This window comes from Lemur catta, chromosome 6, assembly GCF_020740605.2.
Source record: "Lemur catta isolate mLemCat1 chromosome 6, mLemCat1.pri, whole genome shotgun sequence".
Lineage (NCBI taxonomy): Eukaryota > Metazoa > Chordata > Mammalia > Primates > Lemuridae > Lemur > Lemur catta.
In genome coordinates this window covers 6345313-6372141 of record NC_059133.1, presented here as the reverse complement: position 1 = coordinate 6372141, position 26829 = coordinate 6345313, and the positions used below count along the sequence as shown (strand labels likewise).

General features: G+C 55.4%; 2 protein-coding genes and 1 non-coding gene across 4 annotated transcripts; all 3 read right to left on the bottom strand.

The window, feature by feature from the left end:
• Positions 1 to 1074: 1074 nt before the first annotated feature.
• LOC123640281 (cytochrome P450 2D17-like) lies at positions 1075 to 5787 on the bottom strand. The gene is made up of 9 exons (XM_045554762.1): positions 5496 to 5787; positions 4267 to 4438; positions 3559 to 3711; positions 3300 to 3460; positions 2684 to 2860; positions 2358 to 2499; positions 1953 to 2140; positions 1426 to 1567; positions 1075 to 1326 (listed from the first exon to the last, which is right to left on the bottom strand). Exons 1-9 carry the CDS (start codon positions 5682 to 5684, stop codon positions 1148 to 1150), a joined length of 1503 nt encoding a protein of 500 aa, XP_045410718.1. The 5' UTR covers positions 5685 to 5787; the 3' UTR covers positions 1075 to 1147.
• A 3319-nt stretch (positions 5788 to 9106) lies between these two features.
• LOC123640938 lies at positions 9107 to 9239 on the bottom strand. The gene has a single exon (XR_006736166.1). It is a non-coding gene; the product is annotated as a small Cajal body-specific RNA 20 (non-coding RNA).
• Positions 9240 to 20124: 10885 nt separating this feature from the next.
• Positions 20125 to 24411, bottom strand: LOC123640282 (cytochrome P450 2D17-like). 2 transcript variants are annotated; one of them, XM_045554764.1, is made up of 9 exons: positions 24129 to 24411; positions 23240 to 23411; positions 22614 to 22766; positions 22354 to 22514; positions 21733 to 21909; positions 21407 to 21548; positions 21090 to 21190; positions 20476 to 20617; positions 20125 to 20376 (listed from the first exon to the last, which is right to left on the bottom strand). In XM_045554764.1, the coding sequence occupies exons 1-9, from the start codon at positions 24315 to 24317 to the stop codon at positions 20198 to 20200; spliced, it is 1416 nt and encodes a 471-aa protein (XP_045410720.1). In that variant the 5' UTR covers positions 24318 to 24411; the 3' UTR covers positions 20125 to 20197. The 2 variants fall into 2 exon arrangements, with proteins under 2 accessions (XP_045410720.1, XP_045410719.1); XM_045554763.1 differs by having other exon boundaries at positions 21003 to 21190; positions 24129 to 24409.
• Positions 24412 to 26829: the final 2418 nt, after the last annotated feature.

The following is a 26829-nucleotide window of genomic DNA, read 5'->3' as shown; positions in this document are numbered from 1 at the left end:
ACGTGCCCAGTCCAGACCGGCCAACTGTGGGGGTGGGCACAGAGGTGGAGGACAGCAGTCTCTGCCCTTGGTGAGGGCTCCAGGCCAGCAAGGGTCAGTCGCAGAGGTCAGGGAAGGAAGACAGGACTGGGTGGCCATCTGGTGCAACGTTCCCCCTGGCAGAAAGGGAACAGAAGCCCGGGACAGGGAGGTAGGAGCCCACGGTCACACAGGGTAGTGGCAGAGCAAGGACTAGAGCCCGGGCCTCATCCTCTCGGCTGCCCCCACCATCTCCTTCTCCTCTGCCCACCCCACTGCCACATGGGTCCAAGGTTGTCCCAACCCCTGGGGAGGGCTATAGCCCACGGGGCTCACTCCCTGCCCCTGGCCAAACCTGCGGGCCCTGCATGACCCAGACATTGAGAGGACGGCGCCGTGGGTCGCAGCTCAGACAAATGTCATCTGCTGGCTCCAGCCTGGCCCTGAGTGGTGACTGCTCACTGGTCAGGGCCTGGACACAGCGTCCCTGAGGGGCAAGGGAAGCTGGCCATTCCTACCGTGGGGTGACTGAGAGGCTCAGGAAGGCGGCTGACCCCTGGGCTTGCATCAGGCCTTCCCAGAGAACGTTCTGGCACCTGATGACTGAGCCCTGGGTGGTAACCCTGGCACTTCACTCTGTGGCCCTCCTGGACTTCTCTCCCTTCTTGGGGTGTCGAATGTCAAGGCAGGTAACGGGATGGTGCTGGCAGGGCTGCTGGGCGCTGGGCGGGTGGGCTCAGCAGGGCCTGAAATGTGGTTCTCCAGGCTGAGTGCTGCCCTCTGCACCCCACTGTCCGCACTGACATCTCTGGACAGCCCAGGCCGGCCCCTCCCCCAGAAGCCAGGACCACACAGTCCTTGTCACCAATCTGCCCAGAGTTGAGTCATCAGGGTGTTGGGGTTACTGGTGGGGATTGGCTGACATCTTCTGAACCTCAACAAACCCATCTGTCAAATGGGGCCAGGAGGTCAGATCAGCATGGATGAGGCGGGGTGGGCTGTCCCCAGAGAGGCTGTGAGGCCCCATGGCAGCCAGCAGTGTTGATGGGGCCAAGGTGGGCAAAGCACATTGGTTTATTGGACATCAGGGCCCCCGGCCGGGGAGAAGGCTGGGGCCTGGTGTCGGGCCCTAGCGGGGCACAGCACAAAGCTGGTATGGGGACGGGGTAACCAGGAAGTTACAGACACCGTGGTCGCTGGGCTGAGGGTGTCCCGGCGGCACCGAGAAGCTGAAGCGCTGCAGGAGGGAGGTGAAGAAGAGGAAGAGCTCCATGCGGGCCAGGGGCTCCCCGAGGCACATGCGGCGGCCTGTGGGTGGGTAAGGGGGGCTCAGTGAGCCTGGGGCCTGGGCTCCACCCCGCCCAGACTCCAAGGAAGGGGGCAGGGAGCCGGGCAGCCCACAGGCACCTGCTGAAAAAGGCATGAAGGCCTCAGGCTTCACGAAGCGGCCCTGAGCGTCCAGGAAGTGTTCCGGGTGGAAGCGGAAAGGCTTCTCCCAGACCGCCTCGTCCTTCAGCACCGATGACAGGTTGGTGAAGAGTGTTGTCCCCTGGGAGAGAGATGCCTGGCGTGAGTGGTGACTGGCCCGTAGGAACCTGGGACCCCTGCCACCAAACACATGGGGCACACGCTGTGCCTGGCACGCACCTGAACGGCATCAAGCAATCCTCGGCCCCAGGAGCTTCTCCTAACTCTCTGACCCCGAGGCAGGGCCCAGTCCCACATTCCATGGGCGCCCTCCCCGCCTCCACCCCTGCAGCCACAGGTCGTCTGGGGCACGTTCTGCTTTGTCCTCCCCACTGGACTGGGGCTCTGCACAGACAGGCCGGCCCTGGCCCTGCTCTGCACCCCACACCCAGGCTGGGCAGGCTGTGCCTGTGGAAGCGAGGACGGGGTGACCTGGGGTCCCAGCCTGGCCCCAGCCGCAGTCCTACCTTGGGGATTAGGAAGCCCTGCACTTCAATGTCACGGGTCGTCATGTGGGGCACACCCAGGGGGATGATGTCCGCAAAGCGCTGCACCTCGTGAATCACAGCAGTGGTGAAGGGCATGTGGGCCTGGTCACCCATTGCTGGTCGCCGCACCTTTCCTATCACTTCGTCAATCTCCTGTTGGACACGGCCTGGACACACAAGTGTCCCACAGCAGGTCAGAAGCCGGCAGCTGAGCCCTGACCCTCTCCTGAGTCCTGTGTTGGGGGCTGGGCCACCTGAGGGGAAGGTCACGCTGACAGGTCCTGGCTCAGGCAGTGCCTGGGCCAGGGGTGTCCGAATGAAGCTCAGGGGCCCCTCCCTGTAGTCTCCTCCCTCGGCCGCCCCGCCAGCCACAGCCGGGCTCACGCTGCACATCCGGGTGCAGGATCATGAGCAGGAGGCCCCAGGCCAGCGTGGTCGAGGTGGTCACCATCCCAGCGGAGAACAGGTCAGACACCACCATCCGCAGGTTCTCATCGGTGAAGCTGCTGTCTGGGTTCCCCTTGGCCTGACCGGGCAAAGAGGGTGGGCTCAGGGGACAGAGGAGGAATCCACCAAATGACCCTCCATTCTGCATCTGTCAGCCCTCGTCATAGGGTGGTGCATCAGCTCCTCCCTGCCTGGCCTGGCCTCACTCCTCAGGGCACCCTCAAGCGGCAGCCCCTGTCCTTGTCCCTGGCAGCGGCCCTCACCTTCTCCACCTCGGCCAGGAAGGCGTCAGTCAGGTCTCTGGGTGGCTGGGCCGGGTCCCGGGTCATCCTGTGCTCAGTCACCAGCTCATCGAGCAGGGCCATGAAAGCCTTCTGTGCAGGGAAGACCTTGCCAGGCAGCCCGGGGATGCGCAGGAGCACGGGGACAGCATTCAGCACCTGTGCCAGTCACAGAAGGGAGCCTGGGTTCCTCCTGTGCTCAGCATTCACCTGCATCTGTCTCCAATATCAGAGACACACACTACCTGCCTGTCCCCACCATTGACCTGGTCCCTCCGCAAGTGGGAGTCTCCACACTGTCTCCTGGCCCTGGGCTGACACAAGGATAAACCTACGATGGAAATCTCACCTGCTGTTGGCTCCCAACGTGCCCAGGAGGCCCGGGCTCCTTCGCCCTCTCTGGGGTCCCACTGACCCTGGGCCACCTCTCCCATTAGCCTTGTGTGAGATTTCCTTTCTTCTGGGTGCCCTGCCTCTTGCAGTGGGCTCTCCAGGAATGCCCTTCCCCGTCGCCCCCGTGTGGAGGCCCAGCTGCAGGCGGAGGCACCTGCCCGGAGCTTGCCCTGCTCAGACTCCCGCAGCCCTTCATTGCCCGCACCTCGCGTAGGAGGCCAGAATCCTCCTTCAGTGCCTCCATCACCAATTCCATTAGCCTGAGGAAGCTCTGGTCGTCGTACTCGAAGCGGCGCCCGTAGGTGAGGGACGCGATCACGTTGCCCACCGCTTTGTTCAGGAGCGCGTTGGGGCTAAAGGGCCGTGCTGAGACGGGATGCGGGTCAGGGAGGCTCCTCTTCCCGGGCCCCAGCCCACCTCCCGGGTCCTCCCCTGTCCTCCCTGTCCCTGCACCCGTCACCCACCGGCGTGGTCGGCGAAGGCGGCACAGAGGCAGGCGGCCTCCTCAGTCACCCACAGCTCCAGCGACTTCTTGCCCAGACCGAAGAAGCGCAGAGTGGACAAGGAGAAGCGCCGCTGCTCGCGCCAGTCGGGCCCGTAGCGCGCCAGGATCACCCCTGGGGTAGGGCGGGTCGGTGGGCGTGGCCCTGAATGTTCCGCCCCGCCCAGTTCCCCTCTGCCGCTCCGCGGGACTGGGGCCCCGCCCACTCTGACCCTGCCTTCCCCCAGGTCCCGCTGTTGCTTCCCCACGTTGGTCGCCTGCTCTGTGTCTGCTGCGCCGGGGTGGCTTTTGCCCCAGCTGGGCCTTGCCCACCCTGACCTCGGTTCTACTCTGGGAGGACGCTGCCTGCCCCGCACGCCACACTGAGCCCGATGCCCCCGCGCGGCCTCCCTGACTGGCTGCTCAGGCCCGCCCCTCCCCGACGGTCCCCGCGCGGCCCGGGGGGCGGGGGCTCCGCCCTCTCTGGATAAGTCCCGCCCCCGCTGCATCCACTTGGCTTAGGTCCCCCTGGCAGTGTGTTCCCTGGCCTTCCGCCCCCCAACCCACCCACTGGCCTTTCTCTGAGTCCCAAGTCCATGGTCAGGCGCCCACTGGCCCAGCTCCGTCTCTGGGAACTGCTGGCTCGCTCCGTTTCCCCGTCGACACTGTGTCTGTCCCCGGGGTCACTTGCCTTCCATATGTGGCCTGTAGCCCAGGTGCTCGTAGACTGGGGAGGGAGGCCTGTCGGCAGTGTCCTCGTTGTGCTTCACCAGCGCCTCGCGCACGGCCTCCAGCCCGTTCACCACGACCACCGGGGTCCAGGCCAGCTGCAGGCTGAACACATCCCCGAAGCGGCGTCGCAGCTGTATGAGGAGGGTGGGGCGTCCGTGAACCCGGGGCCCCCCCAGGTACTGGTGCTGGGCTCACCCTATAAGCCCTGTGAGACCGTGGGGCCGGCAGGAGCCCGCCGATTCAAGGACAAGATGTGTACTCCAGATCCTGGGGGTCAGATTCTCTACGGTTGAGGAGCTCGGTTTGCATCCAACAACCAAGCTTTGTATGACCTTGCAAGAATGACCGAAATTGACAGTAGGCCCCCCTTAGCATCCCAGGTTACAGATCAGGAAACTGAGGGTGATGGAGGTGAGCTTGAGGCCCACCGACCAACAGCGACAAAACATTTGAACCGGTCACTGCACCTGTGTCAACCCCAGTTTCCTCATTTCATTGATGCTCAGGACACTGGCCCCCCCCACTCCCATTCCCCAGACCTTTCCTTCTGGTGTCATCAGAAGGGACTTGGGCCTTCCCGAAGTCTGTGCTGTCCAACAGGCTTGCAAACCCACTGCCCAGTCCCGCCTCACCTCCAGGCCTTTGCCCTCCCAGACATTTTCCTTTGGAAAGTCCAAACTGTCCCTGAGGCCCTGCACAAAAGCCCTCCCCAGGGAGCCTCTCACACCTGCTTCCTCTTCTGGGCCCAGCTCCTTGTCCAGACAGTGTTTTGTTTTTTTTTTTTCTTTGAGACAGAGTCTCACTCTGTTGCCCAGGCTAGAGTGCTGTGGCGTCAGCCTAGCTCACAGCAACCTCAAACTCCTGGGCTCAAGCGATCCTACTGCCTCACCCCCCGAGTCCCTGGGACTACAGGCAGGCGCCACCAGGCCCGGCTAAATTTTTTCTATATATATTTTTAGTTGTCCTTATAATTTCTTTCTATTTTTAGTAGAGATGGGGTCTCCCTCTTGCTCAGGCTGGTCTCGAACTCCTGAGCTCAAACAATCCGCCCACCTTGGCCTCCCAGAGTGCTAGGATTATAGGCATGAGCCACCGCGCCCGGCCCAGACTGTATCTTACCCACCACCCATGTCTCCTGCTGGGGGGGTGCCCAGACCCCTTGCTGTGTTCCGCCACCACCTCCCTCACCTGGCCAAAGCACCAGGGTACATCCTGGAAGTCCACTTGCAGCAGGTTGCCCAGCCCTGGCATTGACATGGGGCCTGGCGGGTAGCGTGCAGCCCAGCGTGGGCGCCGGTGCATCAGATCCACTAGGAGAAAGAAGATCGCCGCAGCCAAAGCCAGGGACACCAACACATCCCCTGTCAGCAGCCCCATAGCTGCGTGTCCACTGGACTCCTCCAGTAACACCTGTCACTCTAGCAGTCCAAGCACCTAGGCTCAGGCAGGACCCTCTCTGGACACCCTGAGTGCCCGAACACTCTGTGCTGTTTCCTTATGAAGGGAGGTGACGCCGGCCTTTGCCCTGTGCAGTGAGCCAACTTGTGTTGACTGTGCTGCCAGAGGGTTCAGGGCCAGGGTAGGCAAGGTGCAGGGACTGGCCAGGAGGTCCTTGCCCCTGCTGCCCTCCCCAGTGCTTACCCAGGGCAGGGGGGTGGTGGAATTGTCTTGGAGGGAGCCCTCCACTGAAGCTGGATATACCACTTGCGGTTGGTGCTGGGAGGTGCACAGGAACTTGGTGGAACAGAAGGAGGGCCTGTGCTCCAAGGTACTCATGACGAAGAGTAGTAAGGTCAGATAGCTAACATGGCAAGCCAGTAGTGGTTTGAGGGTTGTGAGGACATTTGCTCAGGCTCGAAGAGGACTTTCTGGGAAGCCTTCTTGGAAGGCTTTGGCTGGCAGAGACTGAGGGACGGAAAGGCACTGCAGGGCAAGGCCCTGGCAACGGGACCCAGGTAACACTGGGACATCCTGTGCAGTAAGGTGAGGGGCAGTGGGAAGAAGGTGGCTGGAGCTTGAGGGGTTACAAGCCTGGCTGACGACTGGATGTGGGAACAGGAGTCGGGAGGAAGACTTTTGAGGTCATTTAACTGACCAGGAGAGCAACACCCATGTATACTCCAAGGTAGTCTCAGACCCAGCTGTGGCCTCCCATCTGGCCTCAGCTGAATGGTGGCAGCAACTTTCTATCTGGGACTGTCAGAAAATCAAGGTGCAGGGTTGCAGGGAGGTGTGGGTGCTTATCATATGGTGGCTGTTGATAAATTGCCTTTATTTCCCCTTGGTCTTTTTGTTGAGACAGGCTCTCACTCTGTCTCCCTGGCTACAGTGCAGTGGCATCATCATAGCTCATTGCAACCTCCAACTCCTGGGCTCAAGAGATCCTCCTGCCTCAGCCTCTTAAGTAGCTGGGACTACAGGCTCGCCCCACCACACCTGGCTGACTTTTTTCTATTTTTAGTAGAGACAGGGTCTCGCTCTTGCTCAGGGTGGTCTTGAACTCCTGACCTGAAGTGATCCTGGCTCAGTCTCCCAGAGTGCTAGGGTTACAGGCATGAGCCACTGCGCCTGGCCCGCTTGGCTTTTTGAGGTGTCAGGCCTGCCCCAAGTAGCCATCCTAATGAGGTGTGAAGGGCAGCGACAGGCCTGTACCGTGGCAGTGCCCTCCTGATGCCAGGGGCCTGTAATTCAGCACGGCCAGAGCGAGGACAACCTTCAATGATGAGGCCTGTGGCCTTCTGCAATCATTGTGCAACTGTGGCTTCCACTGATTGGCACACATATGGCAGGCACTGCTGCTCAGACTCTGTGTGCTCAGACTCATCAGGCCTTCCACAGCCCACTAAGGCACACAGGAGACTGAGTCTCAGAGGTCATGTAATGAGGTCAAAGTGACAGAGCAGGATCAGAGTCCACGTCCAAAACACATGCTCTGAGTAACTGCTCTACACTCTTTCAACATCATATTCTATCAATGACCAGTATAGAAGTTCCTGGGATTTATTATTTCATAAAAACACACCCAGGCTGTCCTTCCCAAATACTGGGACTGCCCATGTCACAGTATAAAATGCACTGTGCACTGGTGGGCCCTCTGAACACCGGCACATGAGATGCCATTTGGAAATAGACCCGGAAGCACCTGGACCAGGAAGCTCTAGGCTCTTGTTCCCCAGGAAAGCCTGGTAGGACAAAGACCAAAACATCTTTGTGAGAATTCTAGAAACCAGTTAGGAAGCTGTAGTGCCCAGCTGGTCCAGAGCCAGGAGGGGACTGTACTCAGAAGGGTAGGCAAGTTTCAGCATTTTGCTATTACTGCCCTCCCTGCCCCTGCATAGCAGTGCCATCTGGAGGAACCTCCGGATACCCAGCTTCTCCTGAGGGACAGGTTGTGGGCCTGACCCAGAGTACTGAGGGACTCTGGGTGCCTGGTTGGTGGCCTTCCAGGAGCAGGGTATCTGCAGTTCTGCAGGCAGGCTTGGGGAGCAAGGGAGTCATTGTTTCCAGGTATCCTGGTGAGGGATGGTTCCAGGAGCTCTAAGGATGGTCAGGTCCCTTAAGTAAAATGGCGCAGTATTTGTATATAACCTGTCGTATGCTTCAAATCATCTCTAGCTTACTTACAGTACCTAATAAAATGTAAATAGCTGTCATACTGTATGGTTTTTATTTATTTTTGAGACAGAGTCTCACTCTGTTGCCCGGGCTAGAGTGCTGTGGCGTCAGCCTAGCTCACAGCAACCTCAAACTCCTGGGCTTAAGCAATCCTCCTGCCTCAGCCTCCCGAGTAGCTGGGACTACAGGCACGCACCACCATGCCTGGCTAATTTTTCTATATATATATATATTTTAGCTGTCCATATAATTTCTTTCTATTTTTAGTAGAGACGGGGTCTTGCTCTTGCTCAGGCTGGTCTCGAACTCCTGAGCGATCCGCCCACCTCAGCCTCCCAGAGTACTAGGATTACAGGCCTGAGCCACCGCATCCGGCCCAGAAAACTTTTTTTAGTGAAGAAAATACTTTCAGAACTTTGAAACTTTTCTAAAATACTTTGTTAGCTGATGAAGGAAACGTTCCAATATTGAAAACTTTCCAGAGACAAGTGCCAGGCTGGACCACACAGGACATCACCGTGTGGCCCCACAGCCGTCCCACTGGGACGAGGCCACTGCTTAGAAGTGTGGCTTGCGCTTGCGGCCAGTATACTGGGTGTCAGGTCTGACTGCCTTGCCCTGCCGCCGGCGCGGCTCCTTCTTCTCCAGCGCCCACGCTCGGCTCTTCCTCACCACCGCCCGCCTCGCCATCCGGAGCCAGACCCTGGGGCCGGAGACGCAGCTGTGAGCTGATGCTGGGCCGAGTGGCTGGCACATACGCTAACCCGGGTAGGGGAAGACAGAGAGCTTCCCTCTGAGTTAGATGGCCTCCGATGCCCCGCCCTTCAAAGGCTTCACCTTCCATTCCAAAATGACAGGACCCACCCTGCATACCCGCCTTCCTGGTAACGAACGCTGGGGCCAAAGCAGGGCAGCAGGAGGGCTAGAGGCCAGGGGCCGCTCCCTCACAGGCATCTCTGTGGCGGATGACCACGTGCTTGCTGGGCGTGCAGACATCCCGTCTGTGGGGCAGACAGGTGGCCAAGCTACACTGGGGGCAACCCAGGCCAAGATCAGCTGACGAGAGCCTGGCAGTGCCCAAGGAAAGCCTCAGGCCCTGTGCCCGGTGCAGCCACTGAAGGCCCCAGTGTGGTTTTAGGGTCAGTAGGCCTGGTGTCAACCCAGTGGGGGCTCCCAGCAACTGGGAATGTGTGAGGCAGGAAAACAAGGTTGCCCGGCTCGCGGCAGTCCAGACAATGATCCTCAGGGGCTGATCTCGGCCTCCATCCCTGGCTGAGGAGAAACTGGATCCCCCACAGCTCCAAGGGAAGAGAGGCCCTCCATTAACTTTCTTTAGTCTCAAGCCTTACACTTACACAGAGTAGAACCTAGTGACCAAGAGCAGCTGAAGGATGGCAGTCTTGTTCAGGAGGGATGGTTGGAGTACATCCTGCAGATATCTTGAAACTGTCCGCAACTTAAGCGTCCTCTTTTTTACTTACATTGTAATTATGAATGGATACAAATAGAGGTTTCTAAAGGTGCTTTTATGCACATTTTACCCAAGATTGAGAAATGTTGATTTTCTGTAGCAAAGAACATTACTCTTTTTGGTGATGGATGTTGATAGATAATGGGATAAGGGCTAACCACCTACCCAGCCCCCTCTTGCCAATGTCCTCGGTGCCCAGTGAATGTTAAATTGAAGCCCTCAGCATTTAAAGGATTTGTATATTAATAGTTGGTAGTGGAATAAGAAGTAGATCCCAGAATTTCTTATTCCAGTTCAGTGTTCTGCTCCTCCCTCCCTCCCTGCCCACTGCCACCCCACTTTTGGCCTCAATTTAAAGCTCCCCTGCCTAAGATGGCCAGCATCTATTTGTATCCCTCTTCCCTGAGACCACCTTAAAGTAAGAGATAAGAGTAGAGGGTCTTTTTTATTCCAGTGGCATATGGGGGTCATAGGGCTCCAAAATGCCGCCAAAAGCAAGAGGAAGTATCAGGAACCGAAAACACATTCATCAGGGCCCTGATACAAAGCCACACATTGCTTCATACTTGCCTTTTCCTTTCCTGTCCCTGTGGGGAAGAGAGAGCGACTTTTATAATTTTTCCTGTATTATACTACAAATTTTAAGTTCAATGTTTATTAAGATAATTTAGATTCACATGTACAAGAAATAACACAGAGAGGTCAGGTATACCCTTTACCCAGCTTTTCCTAATGGTAACATCTTATAAAACTAGAGTAGACTATCACAGCCAGGATATTGACATTAATGTCATCAAGATACAGAACACTTGCATCATCACAAGGATTCCTCATGTCACCTTTCCCTCTCCCCTTTCTTAGTCCCTAACAAGGGGACTCCATGTCTATTATTTTCTCCTTTCCAGAATGTTCTATAAATGGAATCAAACAGTATATAACCTTCTGGACAGGGCTTTTTTTCACTCAACATAATTTTCTTGAGACTCATCCAGGTTGTTACACGCATAGAGTTTATTCCTTTTCATTTCCGAGTGGTAGTCCATGGTATGGAGGTACCGCGATTTGTTTAACCATTCACCTCTAAGAGGACATATGGGTTGTTCTAGTTTTTGGCTTTTATGAATAAAACTGCTAAAAATTGTGTATGGCTTTTGTGTCTACACAAGTCTCCATTTCTCTAGTATAAATGCCCAGGAATGTAATCACTGGGTCTTATGGTTGTTGCACAGTTGTTTACCACACTGCCAAACAGTTTTCCAGAGCAACTGTATCATTTTGCATGTCCCCTCAGCAATGTATGAGTGATCCAGTCTCTCCACATCCTCTTCCCCATTGGGTGGAACAACTTTTTAATTTAGCCATTCTGATAAATGTATAGGGATATCTCATTGCAGTTTTTGTTTCCATTTCCCTAATGGCTAGTGATGTTGAACATCCTTTCACATGTTTACTTCCCATGTGTATATTCTTTAGAGAAATGTTTTTATGTCTTCTGTACATTTTCTAATTAGATTATTTGTTTACTATTGAGATTTGAGAGTTCTTTATGTATTCTACATACTAGTCCTTGGTCAGAGATGTAGTTGTAAATTTTCTCCCGCTCTACAGCTTGTCTTTTCCTCTTCTCAATAGGGTCTTTCACAGAACAAAAGTGCTTCATTTTGATGAAATCCAATTTATTAATTCTTTTCCTTTTTTGGATTGTGCTTTTGGTGTCAAGTCTAAGAACTCTTTGCCTAGTTCTAGGTCCAGAAAATTTTCTGTTACTTTTTTATTCTAAAAGTTTTATGTTTCATATTTAAGTCCATGGTCCATTTTGTATTAGTTTTTATATAAGATGTGAGATTTAGTTCCAGGTTCATTTTCTTGCCTGAGGATGTCTGATTACTCCAGAGCCATTTGTTGAAAAGTCAGCTTTCCTCCATTGAATTGCTTCAGCACCTTTATAAAAAATCAATTGGGCGTATTAGTTAGTGACTAAGTCTCTTAGTTTTCCTTCATCTGAGAATTTTCTTCCTAGCATTCCTGAAGGGTATTTTCATTGGATATGGAATTCTGGACTGATAGTTCAACACTTGAAAAATGTTGTGTCACTTCTTTATGGCCTCTATGGTCTCTGACAAGAAATCAGCTGTCATTTGAATTGTTGTTCTCATACAGGTAATATGTTGTTTTGCTCGGGGTACTTTCAAAATTTTGTTTTGTTTCCAGAAGTTTGACTATGATGTATCTTGGTGTGAACTTCTTTGGGTTTAACCTAGTTGGAATTCTCTCAGCTTCTTGAGTCTGTTGTTTTATGCCTTTTGCCAAATTTGGAAAGTTTTCTTTGAGAATTTGTTCAGCCCTGCTCTCTTTCTCCTCTCCTTCTGAGACTCTCATGGCACCATGTTGGATCTTTCTTTTTAATAGTCCCAAAGGTCCCTGAGGCTGTGTTCACTTTTTTCACAGTCCATTTTCTCTCTGTTGTTCAGATTGGGTAATTTCTATTGTTCTATCTTCTGTTTCATTGCTTCTTTCCTTTGTCCTCTCCTTTGTACTTGAGCCACCCACTGAGCTTTTTATTTCAGTTATTGTATTTTTCAGTTCTAAAATTTCCATCTAGTTCCCCTTTGTATCATCTATTTCTTTGAGGAGACTTTATTTTTTTTTTACTTTCAAGCATGTTCATAATTTCTTATTGAAAGATTTTTATGATGGCTGCTTTAAAAGTTTTGTCACGGCCAGGCGAGGTGGCTCACACCTGTAATCCTAGCACTCCGGGAGGTCGAGACAGGTGAATTGTTTGAGCTCAGGAGTTCGAGAGCAGCCTGAGCAAGAGCAACACCCCATCTCTACTAAAAATAGAAAGAAATTAGCTGGACAACTAAAAACATATATAGAAAAAACTAGCCGGGCATGGTAGCGCATGCCTGTAGTCTCAGCTACTCAGGAGGCTGAGACAGGAGGATCGCTGGAGCCCAGGAGTTTGAGGTTGCTGTGAGCTAGGCTGACGCCATGGCACTCTAGCCCGGGCAACACAGTGAGACTCTGTCTCAAAATAAAAAAAAAATAAAAAATAAATAATTAAAAGTTTTGTCAGATAACTCTGCTGTCTCTATCATCCCACTGTTGGCATCTAGTCATTGACTTTTTTCATTCAGTTTGAAATGTTCCTTTTTCTTTGTATGATGAGAGGTTTTTTGATTGAAACCTGGGCATTCGGGGTATTATGTTATGAGATTGTAGATCTTATTTAGTTGGCTTCCTTTGACACCACTCCAGCAGGGGAAGGGAAGGAGCTTCCTTGTTACTGCAAGTGGGGGTGGAAGTCCAGGCTCCCCACTCAGCCTCAGTAGACACTCTAGGGGTGGGGACCCCTCGTACTCTGCTTAGTGAGAGTGGGGGTTCTGGCTGTGCACTAGGCTTCCACTGATACTGCTCTTGGGGAGCAAAGGGCAGAAGTCCCTCACTACTGACACTGGAAGTGGGGTTGCCTTTTTACCTATTGTCAAAGGTGAAAGTTCTGACTCTCTGCTAGGTCTCTTCTGATAGTCCCTCAGTAGGGACGGGGTGGTGACTAGCTGTGGCCCTTATCAGCATGGGGCCCTGTGTGTCTGCCCAGTTTGCATGCCTATGAAGCTGGCCCTGAAAATAACCTTATCGCTTCAGGTTGCTGCCATCAGCATACTGATAGTCACCAGGAGCAGAGTAGTGGGTGGGAATCTGGGTCTCCGGCCCTCTCACTCAATGGCGTGCATTTCCCAGACATTTCCAATCCTTGTGTATTTTCTTCTTCACCCTCAGGGATGCCTATGATTCTCACATTAGGCTTCTTCACATAATCCCACATTTCTTGTAGGCTTTGCTCTTTTCTCTTATTTCTCTGCTCTATCTCTGTGCCTGACTTATTTAATTGAAAGGTGTTATCTTCAGTCCCCGAGATTCTTTCTTCTGTTTGATCGACCCTGTTCTTGAAGCTTTCCACTATGTTTTGTAATTCCTTGAATAAATTCTTCATTTTCAGAAGTTCTGTTTGATTTTTCTTTAATATTTGAATTTATTTAGTGAGTTTTTCTTCCAAGTCCTGGATTTTTTTTGTGTGTGGTTTCTTTGTGTTGGTTATCCATTTCTTCTTGCATAGAATTCAGTTTTCTTACAATCCATGTTCCAAATTCTTCTGCTGTCATTTTAGTGTTCTGAACTTGGTTGCTAGAGAGCTGGTGTTCCCCTTTGGGGAATTTTCTGTTTGATTCTTCATTCTTCCAGAGTTTTTTTTGCTGATTCCTTCCCATCTAGACCAGCTATTGCTTCTTACCTTTAGATTTTTGTTTGAATGATGACACACCCTGTTTAGTCTCTGAGCCAGTAGGTGGTGTTTGTGGGGGAGACTCGACCACACCCTGTATGATGAGTCAGTAGGTGCACTAAAAGTGTGTTCAGAATGACCTCCCTGTCAGTAGGTGGCACTTGCTGGGAGGGGCAGGCTGCAGTGTTGTTTTTGGGTCCTGTAACCAGCTTTTGTTCCTCTGGAGAGGCGCTCTAGTGCCTCAGGTGGTGCGTGGGGCCCTGGGACTTCCAGGTGTGTCCTTATTCTCCACCTCAGTGGCGGCAGGTGTGGGAGTGTGTCTGGGTGGGGCTGGGTAGGGTGAGCCTGCCCTCAAGCTCCACAAATGCTGTTAGCAGGGGTCAAAGTCTGTTCTCTGCTTCTGGGCAAAGCTGCCAGGGAGGGGCCGAAATGGCCCCACTCAGCTGAAAAGTCTGCGTCTGGGTGTGGGGCTGTCTGAGACCTGCAGTCTGGAGGAGGCCTTGCTCCCTTCCACCCTCCCCTATTCCATCGTTTCTCCCAGGCCTCTGCCAGGAGGCAGGACCTCAAGCCAGCGGATCTCCCTTGGCTGTGATGTGGGCCGGGGAGTTCCCTGCCCAGGATCGCAGCCTGAGCTGGGCGCAAGGGCTTCCCTTGGGAGGAGGGTTGCCCCTCAAGCACGCTGATCTGCCCCTGAAGGCACACACCCTCAGTAGGGTCGTTCACAAATATCCCTTCTGTGTCTCCGGGCAATGCAATCGAGACCTGGGTGTTTGGGATCAGGTCTGCAGGCCTGTGCCCTGGGCTCTGGAGATCAATCCCTGACCCTGCCAGGGAGAGGAGTGCTGGTCTTAAGTCACTCACAGAGTGCCCAAGCTGGATTGATGTCTCTCCACCTTTGGATTTGCCCGGCTCTCCCAGAGTCACCAGGCAAGCTGCACCTGGGAGGGCTGGCGGGTAGGGAGCTCACAGTCTGAGTACCCCTCAGTCTGCTGTAGGGCCCCAAAAGGAAAGGTCCCATTGCCCTCAGATGTCTCCAGGTGGTAGCTAAATTGTCTCTCTCGACAGCCGCGGGTAGGGCAGGGGAAGGGGAGAATGAAGCAATATGGCACCTGCCGATGGGCTCGGGTCTGCGGGCCGGCAGGTGCCCGAGGCAGCTGGGAGCCTGGTGCCCTGTCTGCAAGAGGCTCACCGCTCACTGGCGGCGGCCGTCTCTGGGCTGGTGTCGGCAGGTCCCTCCACCTGCTCAGGAGCCCCCCAGCAGTCGCAGATGCAAGGGAGGGGAAGTTTAACTGCTCCACCTACCCTGGTCGCTGGTCTCCACGCCTCTGGCCTCTCGGGGCCTTTCTCCTTCCAGTTCTCCTCCGCAGCGTCTTCCTGTGGCGTCTCCTGTAGTTTCAGGCACCTTCCTTCTGACCCTCATCTGATCTATGTTTGTCTGCCTGTTTATTTTTTTTCACTTTCTTCTAAAATCTGTCTTTCTTGCAGAGACGCTCTGGCTGGCAGTTTTTCTCATCCGCCATCTTGCCCCAGGCCCCAACATTACTTCGTTATAATGTTGATGACAAAAACAATTGATTACTGGTGGGGCCACTGTTTGTGTGGTTTGCGTGTCCTCCCCACGTCTGCATGGGTTTTCTCCGGGTCCTCCAGTTTCCTCTCACATCCCAAAGACGTGCATGTTAGGTTAATCAGCGTGTCTACATTGTCCCAGTGTGAGTGTGTTTGTGTGTGTCCAGGGTGGGGTCCTGCCTTGCACCCTGAGCTGCCAGGAGAAGCTCTGGCCACCTGTGACCCTGAACTGGAATAAGCGGGGTGGAAAATGAATGAATTAATTGATAAATACAAATTATTGCCAAATGAAAACTCGTGAAGTTAGATGATCATCGTACGGATGCATGACAGTAAAGGACGCGGTCTGAAAGCACTCAGTGAGTCACCATGTCGGTGATTGTTTTTGAACTGCATGGTGGCAGGAGGTGTTGCTGACAATTTTCACCACTACAACCACAGTCATTCACCGATTCACCAAAAATTGGGTAAATCATGATCTTGTTATTATTAATCTTTCTTAAATGTATGTAAAACTCATATTTATTTCAATGTTAAGTATTAGAAGTGTTTTGGTCTTTATTTAGGAGTTTGGTGATGTTTTTATGACCACAAATATGCCACAGGCACTTCCCTCTTATTTATATCAGTTAGCCTATGGTAAAATTAGTTTCACTTAAAGTCACAGTTTCCAAGAACCTATGTATGACATTAAGTGAGGACTTACTGTGCATAGTTTGAAGTTTTATAGGACTTAAAATACCAGCTGCCTTTTGCCCTGCCCCACCTCACCCCCGATTCCCACAACCCGGGTGGCAATCTTTGCAGCTTCCTACCTTTGCAGCTGTAGCCTTTGATTTTTGCCTCCACGTATAGAACAGGATAAATTTTCTGTGCTGCTTTGCCTTGATTTTTCAGATTTAAATGTTATCTACTTAACTCCTACAATGGAAGATGAGGATTTAGTGCTTGTAACCACTGCACACTTACTGCCACCTCCAGCACACATTTCACCTCTGTCTAGTCTTCCAATATAATTATATCATAGTTGTTGGCATTTGCAAATTTTAAAATCTGAATAAGGACACCTTTTTGAAGATCCTTGTTGTCTAATAGCTTTGAAGTTTGGTATTGAGAAGTCTGATGAAAGTTGAATTACTAAAACTGAGATTTTTTTCTTTGTATCTCTGGACGTTTTTAGGTTCTTCTCTTTATCCTCAATGTTCTGAAACTTATCGATGACAAATTCTGGGTGGGTCCTCCTTCATCCATTGTCCTGGATACTTGCTGTTTCCTTCTTGCCTGGAAACTCGTGTCCTTCATCTCTGGGAACTAGTCTTGACAAAAAAGGAACTTATTTATTTGACATTTCTCACTGCCACCCCAGTCTGTCATCTCTGTTGCCTCTTTCCGAAACATCTAAACTATTTAGCTGTTGGAGCTCCTGACCGCTTCTCACTCTGTTCTTTCTGGGAAATATTCTTTGCAGCTTTATCTTCTATATTTTGATTGGGTTTTTCATTCCCATTATTATGTCATAATTTTATTTATCAAGAATTAGTGATACTGGTTGTTTGAACGTTTCTATTTTAGAGCCTCCTATTCTTTCATGAATGCAAAGTTTGACCTTTCTAAAGACATCAATTAGAGTTTTTAAAAAGTTTTTTAGGCTGGACACAGTGGCTCACGCTTGTAACCCCAGCACTTTGGGAGGCCAAGCTGGGAGGATCGCTTGAGGCCAGGACTTCAAGACCAGCCTGGGCAACATAGAGAGACCCCATCTCTAAAACAATTTTAAAATTTAGCTGGGCGTTATGGCACATGCCTGTAGTCCCAGCTACTTGGGAGGCTGAGGCAAGAGGATTGCTTGGGCCCAGGAGGTTGAGGTTGTAGTGAGCTATGATTATGTCACTGCACTCCAGAGTGAGACCTCCAAAAAAAAAAAAAAAGAAAAAAGAAAACAGCTTTTAATGGTTGTTTTCCTTAAATACCTGGTATTCTTAAGGCGGTAGCTTATGTAGAAATTGACAGACCTCACCTCAGCCTTCCCACTCTCCTTGTCATGCAGCCCATAGGCGAGACCTTACGGCCAGTGTGGGGCTGATGGATAAATGCTACCCCATGACCACTCAGGTGGGTAAGGGGCTGGGGAAGTCTCTTGCCCTGGAGTGGGCTTGCTGTCCTAGGCACTCTTGGCAGACACAGTGAGGGGGACTGCACCTGGGGAGGATGGGTTTTAGGCTAGGGAAGGACTCCTGGTCACTCATAGCCAGCTGTCAACTCTCCTATTTCCCTCTGCAGAGACCCAAAGTGAAGAGTGGGAAAAAGCCAGCCTCAGAGGTAAGTGAGGAGGCCTCCCCCGTAGGGGCTGGGGCTCTCCTGGGAAAGGACATTCTAGGAGAAACAAAGGACTGGAACCCCACGTGTGAGAACAGGAGGAGGGATGAGGTGTTCTGGGGGTCTTTCTGCTCATAGTCTGCCCTCTTGTTCCTCCTGTAGGCCATGACCCCCAGGGCACCTGGAGGACTGAACGATGCTGCCCACAGGGAGGAAGCTGACATCCTGTCTCAGGAGGAAGAGCAGGTAAGGTCGCCAGGGGAGAAAGCAGCTGGCCCTATTCCTACTGAGAAAGAGGTGGCAGGGACCCCAGGTAAGGGCGCTCCGGAGCTTCAACTGGAAAGTCCCTTGTAAGGGTCCTATGGAGAAGCCACGGACCACTGGAGGGTTGGCAGGCAGTGGCGGGTGGGGGGCGGCCTCAAGCCCAGCGGAGCAGGGGGCAACGTGTGCAGGTGAGAGGCAGCATAGTCTGAGCAGGGAGCGGGTCTGATCCTGACCTCGCCCACCTCATTGTGGAGTAGGGCCTCCATTTCCCTTTCTGATAAACACAGAACCTACCTCATCCCATGCCTGAGCCCCTCTTCTTACTTTCAAGAAAATAAACAGTTCCAAAAGGAAATTGCTGCATATTCGTCTGGTAAGACTGCTGGCCAGCCCTGGTGCACCAGGACTCCTTCCCCTCCTCCCTAAGCGCAGTGACTGGGGGTCACAATGACCACACTCTTCAGACCTCCCTGACCTGGGGAGGTGGGAAAAAAAGCTCAGGTAGCCAGAAGCCTTGACCGTCCTGTGAGCCTCCCAGGGTTGAAAGGAACCCTGGGTCACTCCCTGGGCTGCCAGCACACCCACCCTGTCATCACAGCTCACATGACCCCCAGGCGGCCAAGGAGGGTAGCTCATCCCTGGCCTGGGACAAGGTTCCTCCCAGCAGGGGACCCGCAGGGAATGCCTGTTTGGGCTTCCTAGAGGTCCCTGAGGTAGAGAGCAAGGAGCAAAGGCACAGGGACTAGGTCCCCGCACTCCTGAGGAAGCTCTGGCTGAGCTGGGTCCCAGCCCGCGACAACCCCGAGACTCAGAGCCACGAATGAAAAGTGTCCAATAAATCCTGCTGCTTCTGCAGGGCCCGAGCCTCCTGCTAGGGACCCCAGTCTCCTCAGACAAACGCAGCCTGGCCGCATCCGCACTGCCTCTCCCACAGCTGCAGGAAGACCAAGACCACCTCCTGCCCGGCCAGCTTTCCCACTCAGAGCCAGGGGACAGGCTAAGGTCCCGGTAGTGCTGAGAGCTGGGCAGCTCCCTGTCACGGGGCATTTGGGAAAACGCTGGTGGGAACCCGTCAGGCATGCTGTAGGTCCCCTGGCAAAAGCCCTGGGGTGGCTTCTGCTCTGAGTGTCCGTGGTTCTGTCCCAGCCTGTACCCTAAGTGCACCAGACGGTCTGCCCAGAACTCAGCTAAACAGATGGTCATTAGAAACCACAGGGCGCTGCCCACGTGCCCAGTCCAGACCGGCCAACTGTGGGGGTGGGCACAGAGGTGGAGGACAGCAGTCTCTGCCCTTGGTGAGGGCTCCAGGCCAGCAAGGGTCAGTCGCAGAGGTTAGGGAAGGAAGACAGGACTGGGTGGCCATCTGGTGCAACGTTCCCCCTGGCAGAAAGGGAACAGAAGCCCGGGACAGGGAGGTAGGAGCCCACGGTCACACAGGGTAGTGGCAGAGCAAGGACTAGAGCCAGGGCCTCATCCTCTCGGCTGCCCCCGCCATCTCCTTCTCCTCTGCCCACCCCACTGCCACATGGGTCCAAGGTTGTCCCAACCCCTGGGGAGGGCTATAGCCCACGGGGCTCACTCCCTGCCCCTGGCCAAACCTGCGGGCCCTGCATGACCCAGACATTGAGAGGACGGCGCCGTGGGTCGCAGCTCAGACAAATGTCATCTGCTGGCTCCAGCCTGGCCCTGAGTGGTGACTGCTCACTGGTCAGGGCCTGGACACAGCGTCCCTGAGGGGCAAGGGAAGCTGGCCATTCCTACCGTGGGGTGACTGAGAGGCTCAGGAAGGCGGCTGACCCCTGGGCTTGCATCAGGCCTTCCCAGAGAACGTTCTGGCACCTGATGACTGAGCCCTGGGTGGTAACCCTGGCACTTCACTCTGTGGCCCTCCTGGACTTCTCTCCCTTCTTGGGGTGTCGAATGTCAAGGCAGGTAATGGGTTGGTGCTGGCAGGGCTGCTGGACGCTGGCGGGTGGGCCCAGAGGGCCTGAAATGTGGTTCTCCAGGCTGAGTGCTGCCCTCTGCACCCCACTGTCCGCACTGACATCTCTGGACAGCCCAGGCCGGCCCCTCCCCCAGAAGCCAGGACCACACAGTCCTTGTCACCAATCTGCCCAGAGTTGAGTCATCAGGGTGTTGGGGTTACTGGTGGGGATTGGCTGACATCTTCTGAACCTCAACAAACCCATCTATCAAATGGGGCCAGGAGGTCAGATCAGCATGGATGAGGCGGGGTGGGCTGTCCCCAGAGAGGCTGTGAGGCCCCATGGCAGCCAGCAGTGTTGATGGGGCCAAGGTGGGCAAAGCACATTGGTTTATTGGACATCAGGGCCCCCGGCCGGGGAGAAGGCTGGGGCCTGGTGTCGGGCCCTAGCGGGGCACAGCACAAAGCTGGTATGGGGACGGGGTAACCAGGAAGTTACAGACACCGTGGTCGCTGGGCCGAGGGTGTCCTGGCGGCACCGAGAAGCTGAAGCGCTGCAGGAGGGAGGTGAAGAAGAGGAAGAGCTCCATGCGGGCCAGGGGCTCCCCGAGGCACATGCGGCGGCCTGTGGGTGGGTAAGGGGGGCTCAGTGAGCCTGGGGCCTGGGCTCCACCCCGCCCAGACTCCAAGGAAGGGGGCAGGGAGCCGGGCAGCCCACAGGCACCTGCTGAAAAAGGCATGAAGGCCTCAGGCTTCACGAAGCGGCCCTGAGCGTCCAGGAAGTGTTCCGGGTGGAAGCGGAAAGGCTTCTCCCAGACCGCCTCGTCCTTCAGCACCGATGACAGGTTGGTGAAGAGTGTTGTCCCCTGGGAGAGAGATGCCTGGCGTGAGTGGTGACTGGCCCGTAGGAACCTGGGACCCCTGCCACCAAACACATGGGGCACACGCTGTGCCTGGCACGCACCTGAACGGCATCAAGCAATCCTCGGCCCCAGGAGCTTCTCCTAACTCTCTGACCCCGAGGCAGGGCCCAGTCCCACATTCCATGGGCGCCCTCCCCGCCTCCACCCCTGCAGCCACAGGTCGTCTGGGGCACGTTCTGCTTTGTCCTCCCCACTGGACTGGGGCTCTGCACAGACAGGCCGGCCCTGGCCCTGCTCTGCACCCCACACCCAGGCTGGGCAGGCTGTGCCTGTGGAAGCGAGGACGGGGTGACCTGGGGTCCCAGCCTGGCCCCAGCCGCAGTCCTACCTTGGGGATTAGGAAGCCCTGCACCTCGATGTCACGGGTCGTCATGTGGGGCAGACCAATGGGGATGATGTCCGCAAAGCGCTGCACCTCGTGAATCACAGCAGTGGTGAAGGGCATGTGGGCCTGGTCACCCATTGCTGGTCGCCGCACCTTTCCTATCACTTCGTCAATCTCCTGTTGGAGACGGCCTGGATACACAAGTGTCCCATAGCGGGTCAGAAGCCGGCAGCTGAGCCCTGACCCTCTCCTGAGTCCTGTGTTGGGGCTGGGCCACCTGAGGGGAAGGTCACGCTGACAGGTCCTGGCTCAGGCAGTGCCTCGGCCAGGGGTGTCCGAATGAAGCTCAGGGGCCACTCCCTGTACTCTCCTCCCTCGGCCGTCCCACCAGCCACAGCCGGGCTCACGCTGCACATCCGGGTGCAGGATCATGAGCAGGAGGCCCCAGGCCAGCGTGGTCGAGGTGGTCACCATCCCAGCGGAGAACAGTTCAGATACCACCAGCCGCAGGTTGTCATCGTTGAAGCTGCTGTTGGGATTCCCCTTGGCCTGACCGGGCAAAGAGGGTGGGCTCAGGGGACAGAGGAGGAAGCCCCCAAATGACCGTCCATTCTGCATCTGTCAGCCCTGGTCATAGGGTGGTGCATCAGCTCCTCCCTGCCTGGCCTGGCCTCTCTTCTCAGGGCACCCTCAAGCTGCAGCCCCTGTCCTTGTCCCTGGCAGCGGCACTCACCTTCTCCACCTCAGCCAGGAAGGCGTCAGTCAGGTCTCTGGGTGGCTGGGCCGGGTCCCGGGTCATCCTGTGCTCGGTCACCAGCTCATCGAGCAGGGCCATGAAAGCCTTCTGTGCAGAGATGACCTTGCCAGAGAGCCCCGGGATTCGCAGGAGCACGGGGAAAGCCATCACCACCTGTGGCAGTCAGAGAAGGGGTCCTGGGTTCCTCCTGTGCTCAGCATCCACCTGCACCTGTCTCCAAACCGAGAGTGGACGCACCGCCTGCCTGTCCCCACCCTTGACCTGGTCCCTCTGCAAGTGGGAGTCTCCACACTGTTTCCTGTCCCTGGGCTGACACAAGGATAAACCTACAATGGAAATCTCATCCGCTTGTTGGCTCCCAACGTGCCCAGGAGGCCCGGGCTCCTTGGCCCTCTCTGGGGTCCCACTGACCCTGGGCGACCTCTCCCATTAGCCTTGTCTGAGATTTCCTTTCTCCTCGGTGCCCTGCCTCTTGCAGTGGGCTCTCCAGGAATGCCCTTCCCCGGTCGCCCCCGTGTGGAGGCCCAGCTGCAGTGAGAGTCACCTGCCTGGAGTTTGCCCTGCAGAGACTCCCGCAGCCTCTACCGCCCCCTGCACCTGCATCAGGTATCCAGATTCCTGCTGATGTTGCTTCTCCACCAATTCCATTAGCCTGAGGAAGCTCTGGTCGTCGTACTCGAAGCGGCGCCCGTAGGTGAGGGACGCGATCACGTTGCCCACCGCTTTGTTCAGGAGCGCGTTGGGGCTAAAGGGCCGTGCTGAGACGGGATGCGGGTCAGGGAGGCTCCTCTTCCCGGGCCCCAGCCCACCTCCCGGGTCCTCCCCTGTCCTCCCCTGTCCCTGCACCCGTCACCCACCGGCGTGGTCGGCGAAGGCGGCACAGAGGCAGGCGGCCTCCTCAGTCACCCACAGCTCCAGCGACTTCTTGCCCAGACCGAAGAAGCGCAGAGTGGACAAGGAGAAGCGCCGCTGCTCGCGCCAGGCGGGCCCGTAGCGCGCCATGATCACCCCTGGGGTAGGGCGGGCCGGTGGGCGTGGCCCTGAATGTTCCGCCCCGCCCAGTTCCCCTCTGCCGCTCCGCGGGACTGGGGCCCCGCCCACTCTGACCCTGCCTTCCGCCAGGTCCCGCTGTTGCTTCCCCACGCTGGTCGCCTGCTGTCTGTCAGCTGCGCTGGGCAGGCCTTGGCCCCAGGTGGGCCTTGCCCACCCTGACCTCGGTTCTACTCCGGAGGACGCTGCCTGCCCCGCACGCCACACTGAGCCCGATGCCCCCGCGCGGCCGCCCTGACTCGCTCCTCCTGCCCGCCCCGTCCCCACGGTCCTCGCACGCCACGCACGGTGTTCCCTCGCCCTCCGTCCCCCAAGCCCCCCACTGGCCTTTCTCTCCGTCCCTAGCCCAGGGTCAGGCGCCCCCGGCCCAGTTCGGTCCCTGGGAACTGCTCCCTGGCTCCGTCCCGCCGGGACAGTCCCCGCGGTCACTTGCCTTCCGCATGTGGCCTGTGGCCCAGGTGCTCAGAGATGGGCGAAGGCGGCCGGTCCGCAGTGTCCTCGTTGTGCTTCACCAGGGCCTCGCGCACGGCCTCCAGCCCGTTCAGCACGACCGCTGGCTTCGAGGCCAGCTGCAGGCTATACACGTCCCCGAAGCGCCGCCGCAGCTGTAGGAGGAGGGTGGGGCGTTCGTGAAGCCGGCCCCCCCCCCCCCCCCCCGGTGCTGGTCCCGGGCTCACCCTATAAGCCCTGTGAGACCGTGGGGCCGGCAGGAGCCCGCCGATTCAAGGACAAGATGTGTACTCCAGATCCTGGGAGTCAGATTCTCTATGGTTGAGGAGCTCGGTTTGCATCCAACAACCAAGCTTTGTATGACCTTGCAAGAATGACCGAAATTGACAGTAGGCCCCCCTTAGCATCCCAGGTTACAATTCAGGAAACTGAGGGTGACGGAGGTGAGCTTGAGGCCCACGGACCAACAGCGACAAAACATTTGAACCGGTCACTGCACCTCTCTCAACCCCAGTTTCCTCATTTAATTGATGCTCAGGACACTGGCCCCCCCACTCCCATTCCCCAGACCTTTCCTTCTGGTGTCATCAGAAGGGACTTGGGCCTTCCCGAAGTCTGTGCTGTCCAACAGGCTTGCAAACCCACTGCCCAGTCCCGCCTCACCTCCAGGCCTTTGCCCTCCCAGACATTTTCCTTTGGAAAGTCCAAACTGTCCCTCGGGCCCTGCACAAATGCCCTCCCCAGGGAGCCTCTCACACCTGCTTCCTCTTCTGGGCCCAGCTCCTTGTCCAGACAGTGTCTTACCCACCTCCCGTGTCTCCTGCTGGGGGGTGCCCAGGCCCCTTGCTGCGTTCCACCACCACCTCCCTCACCTGGCCAAAGGAATAGGCGATGTCCTGAAAGTCCACCTGTAGTACGTTCCCCAGCCACGGCAATGCCATGGGGCCTGGCGGGTAGCGTGCAGTCCAGCGTGGGCGCCGGTGCATCAGATCCACCAGGAGCAGGAAGATGGCCAGGGCCAAGGCCAGGGGCACCAGCACGTCCCCCGCCAGCAGCCCCATGGCTGCCTGTCCACTGGACTCCTCCAGTAACACCTGTCACTCCAGCAGTCCAAGCACCTAGGCTCAGGCAGGACCCTCCTGGCACACCCTGAGTGACCGAACACTCTGTGCTATTTCCTTATGAAGGGAGGTGACGCCGGCCTTTGCCCTGTGCAGTGAGCCAACTTGTTGTGTTGACTGTGCTGCCAGAGGGTTCAGGGCCAGGACAGGGCAGGGTAGCTGGGGAGATGGATCCAGAGGTCCTTGTCGCTGCTGCCCTCCCCAGGGCCTTACTCAAGGCCAGGGGGTGTAGCAGGTACAGCAGGAGAAGTAGCCCCTTTCCCCACCTTCACCTCCCCAGCTCTGTACAGGCTCCTGGGAGAGCCCTGGTCTGACTGGTCCTTGCCACTCGCCTCTCCCCATAATGTGGTCATGACCTCTCCCCAGTACCTGTCCTTGCCCTTAGTTCACCTCACCTGCCTGTTTCTGAGAGGCCTCTAACCCCTTGTCTGTCATCCGCACTTGCCTTGGGCTTAGAGAGGTTGTGATGATCAGAGGGACCAAGGGGCAAGTCCCTTTACTCGGCACTGCACGCTGGACACGCCCAGACACGAACACACCTGATCACACGCACCCTGGTACGTGGCCAGATACTTACCCACATGCTCACACACACCCATCTACACACTCACAAAACCCTGCACACTCAGACAATACATGAGCACCGACTCACACTCAAGGCACATGTATTCACACACACACACACACACACACACACACACACCCCTACGTGCTGACCCAGCACAGAGTGTCCTGCCTCTCAGTTTTCTGGGCGGGACCTCTGCCATCTGGAGGTTGCTCTCAGGGAGTCTCAGGGCCGTCACCCAGCTACTGCCCAGCCCAGACTCCTGGGCTCTGGCCTGGCTGTACCAAGTCTGAATCTGGCCGTCGGGAGGCAACGGTTGTTCTCAGAGCTCCCCAGTCACCCTGACAGGCCAACTGGTGGAGCCAGGATGTCTGTTACCGGGATCCCACAGTGACTTCCTGTGGGATTTGTCATCCACTGCTTTCTGGCCTCTACGGTTCTGATTAGAAATCTAATGTTCATGTTACTGACGGCGTTTGCTTGTGAGGCGCTGCTGCTCTACTGCTGCTTTCAAACTTCTCTGTCTTTTGACAGTTCATGGTGTGGGTGGGTGTGGATCGCTTTGAGTTTATCCTACTTGCACTTTGAGCTTCTTAGATGTAGAGATGAATGTTTTTCCTCAATTTGGGCCAGTTTTCAGCCATTCTCTCTTCAAATGTTCCTTCTAGTGCTTCACGTCTCTCTCCTTTCCTGGCACTCGCATCATGTGTGTGCTGGTATGTCTGATGACGTCTCACTGCTCTCTGACTGTCCGTGGTTCTTCATTCTTGTTTCTGTTCCCCGGGGGGACAACCGAAGTTGACCCATCTCCATGTTCACTGATTCTTTCTTCTTCTTTTTTTTCTTGACAGAGTCTTGCTCTGTCACTCTGGCATCACCATAGCAACCCCACACTCCTGGGCTCAAGTGATCCTCCTGCCTCAGCCTCCCCAGTAGCTGGGACTACAGGTGCGCACCAGAAAACCGGGCTAATTTTTGTCTTTTAGGAATAGACAGGGTCTCCCTCTTGCTCAGGCTGGTTTCAAACTCCTGACCTGAAGTGATCCTCCCACCGCGGCCTCCTAGAGTGCTAGGATTACACACGTGAGCCACTGTGCCTGGCCTCTGTGAACATATTTAAATGAGCTGATTTAAGGTCTTTGTCTAGTAATTTCACCATTAGGGACCGTTTCCACCGATTACTTTTTCCCTTGTGTATGGGCCGCACTTTCTTGTTCCTTTGCAAGTCTGAAAACAGTTTGTTAACAAGTAGACATTCCAAATCCTCGAACGTGGCACCTCCGGAATCAGACTCTCTTCCCTAACCAGGCTGTTGTGTTTCCCTGTGGTAGTCGTGTCTTCGCTTGGTGACTTTTCTGAACTAATTCTGTAATGTCTGCCTTCCTTGTTGGGTGTGGCCACTGAAGTCTCTACTCAGTTGTCTTAGTGGTCAGCAATGACCTGTCCGAGATTTCCTTGGCTGCCTGAAGCCTAAACCTCCCGGTCTTTGCCGAGGGACTCTGCGCCTGTGGGGTCCCGCTTGCAGCCCCCAGCTGGGCAGTTCACAATGTTCCCTTCGTCTTTACCTCCTGTTGGCGCAGGCGCTCAAGCTCAGCCAGCGGTGAGCGCTTAGGCGCCCAGATCTTCCTGATCACGCGCACAGCTGCATGTCACCTTCCGAATGTGCGTGGCCTCCTGCACCCCCAGGAAGGGGACGGAGCTTCTCAAAGCCCCTATAGGCACCTCACGGCCCAGTTTCTTCTTTCAGGGGTTTGGGTTTGTGTATTATTTGCCCTAACTGGTGTCCATTGCCTCAGGCAGCTCGGATTTTCATCGGTGGCCCTCATTTACTGTCACTAAGCTCTCTTGAGGAAAATGCTGTTCACACTGGGGCAGACCTCAGGACAA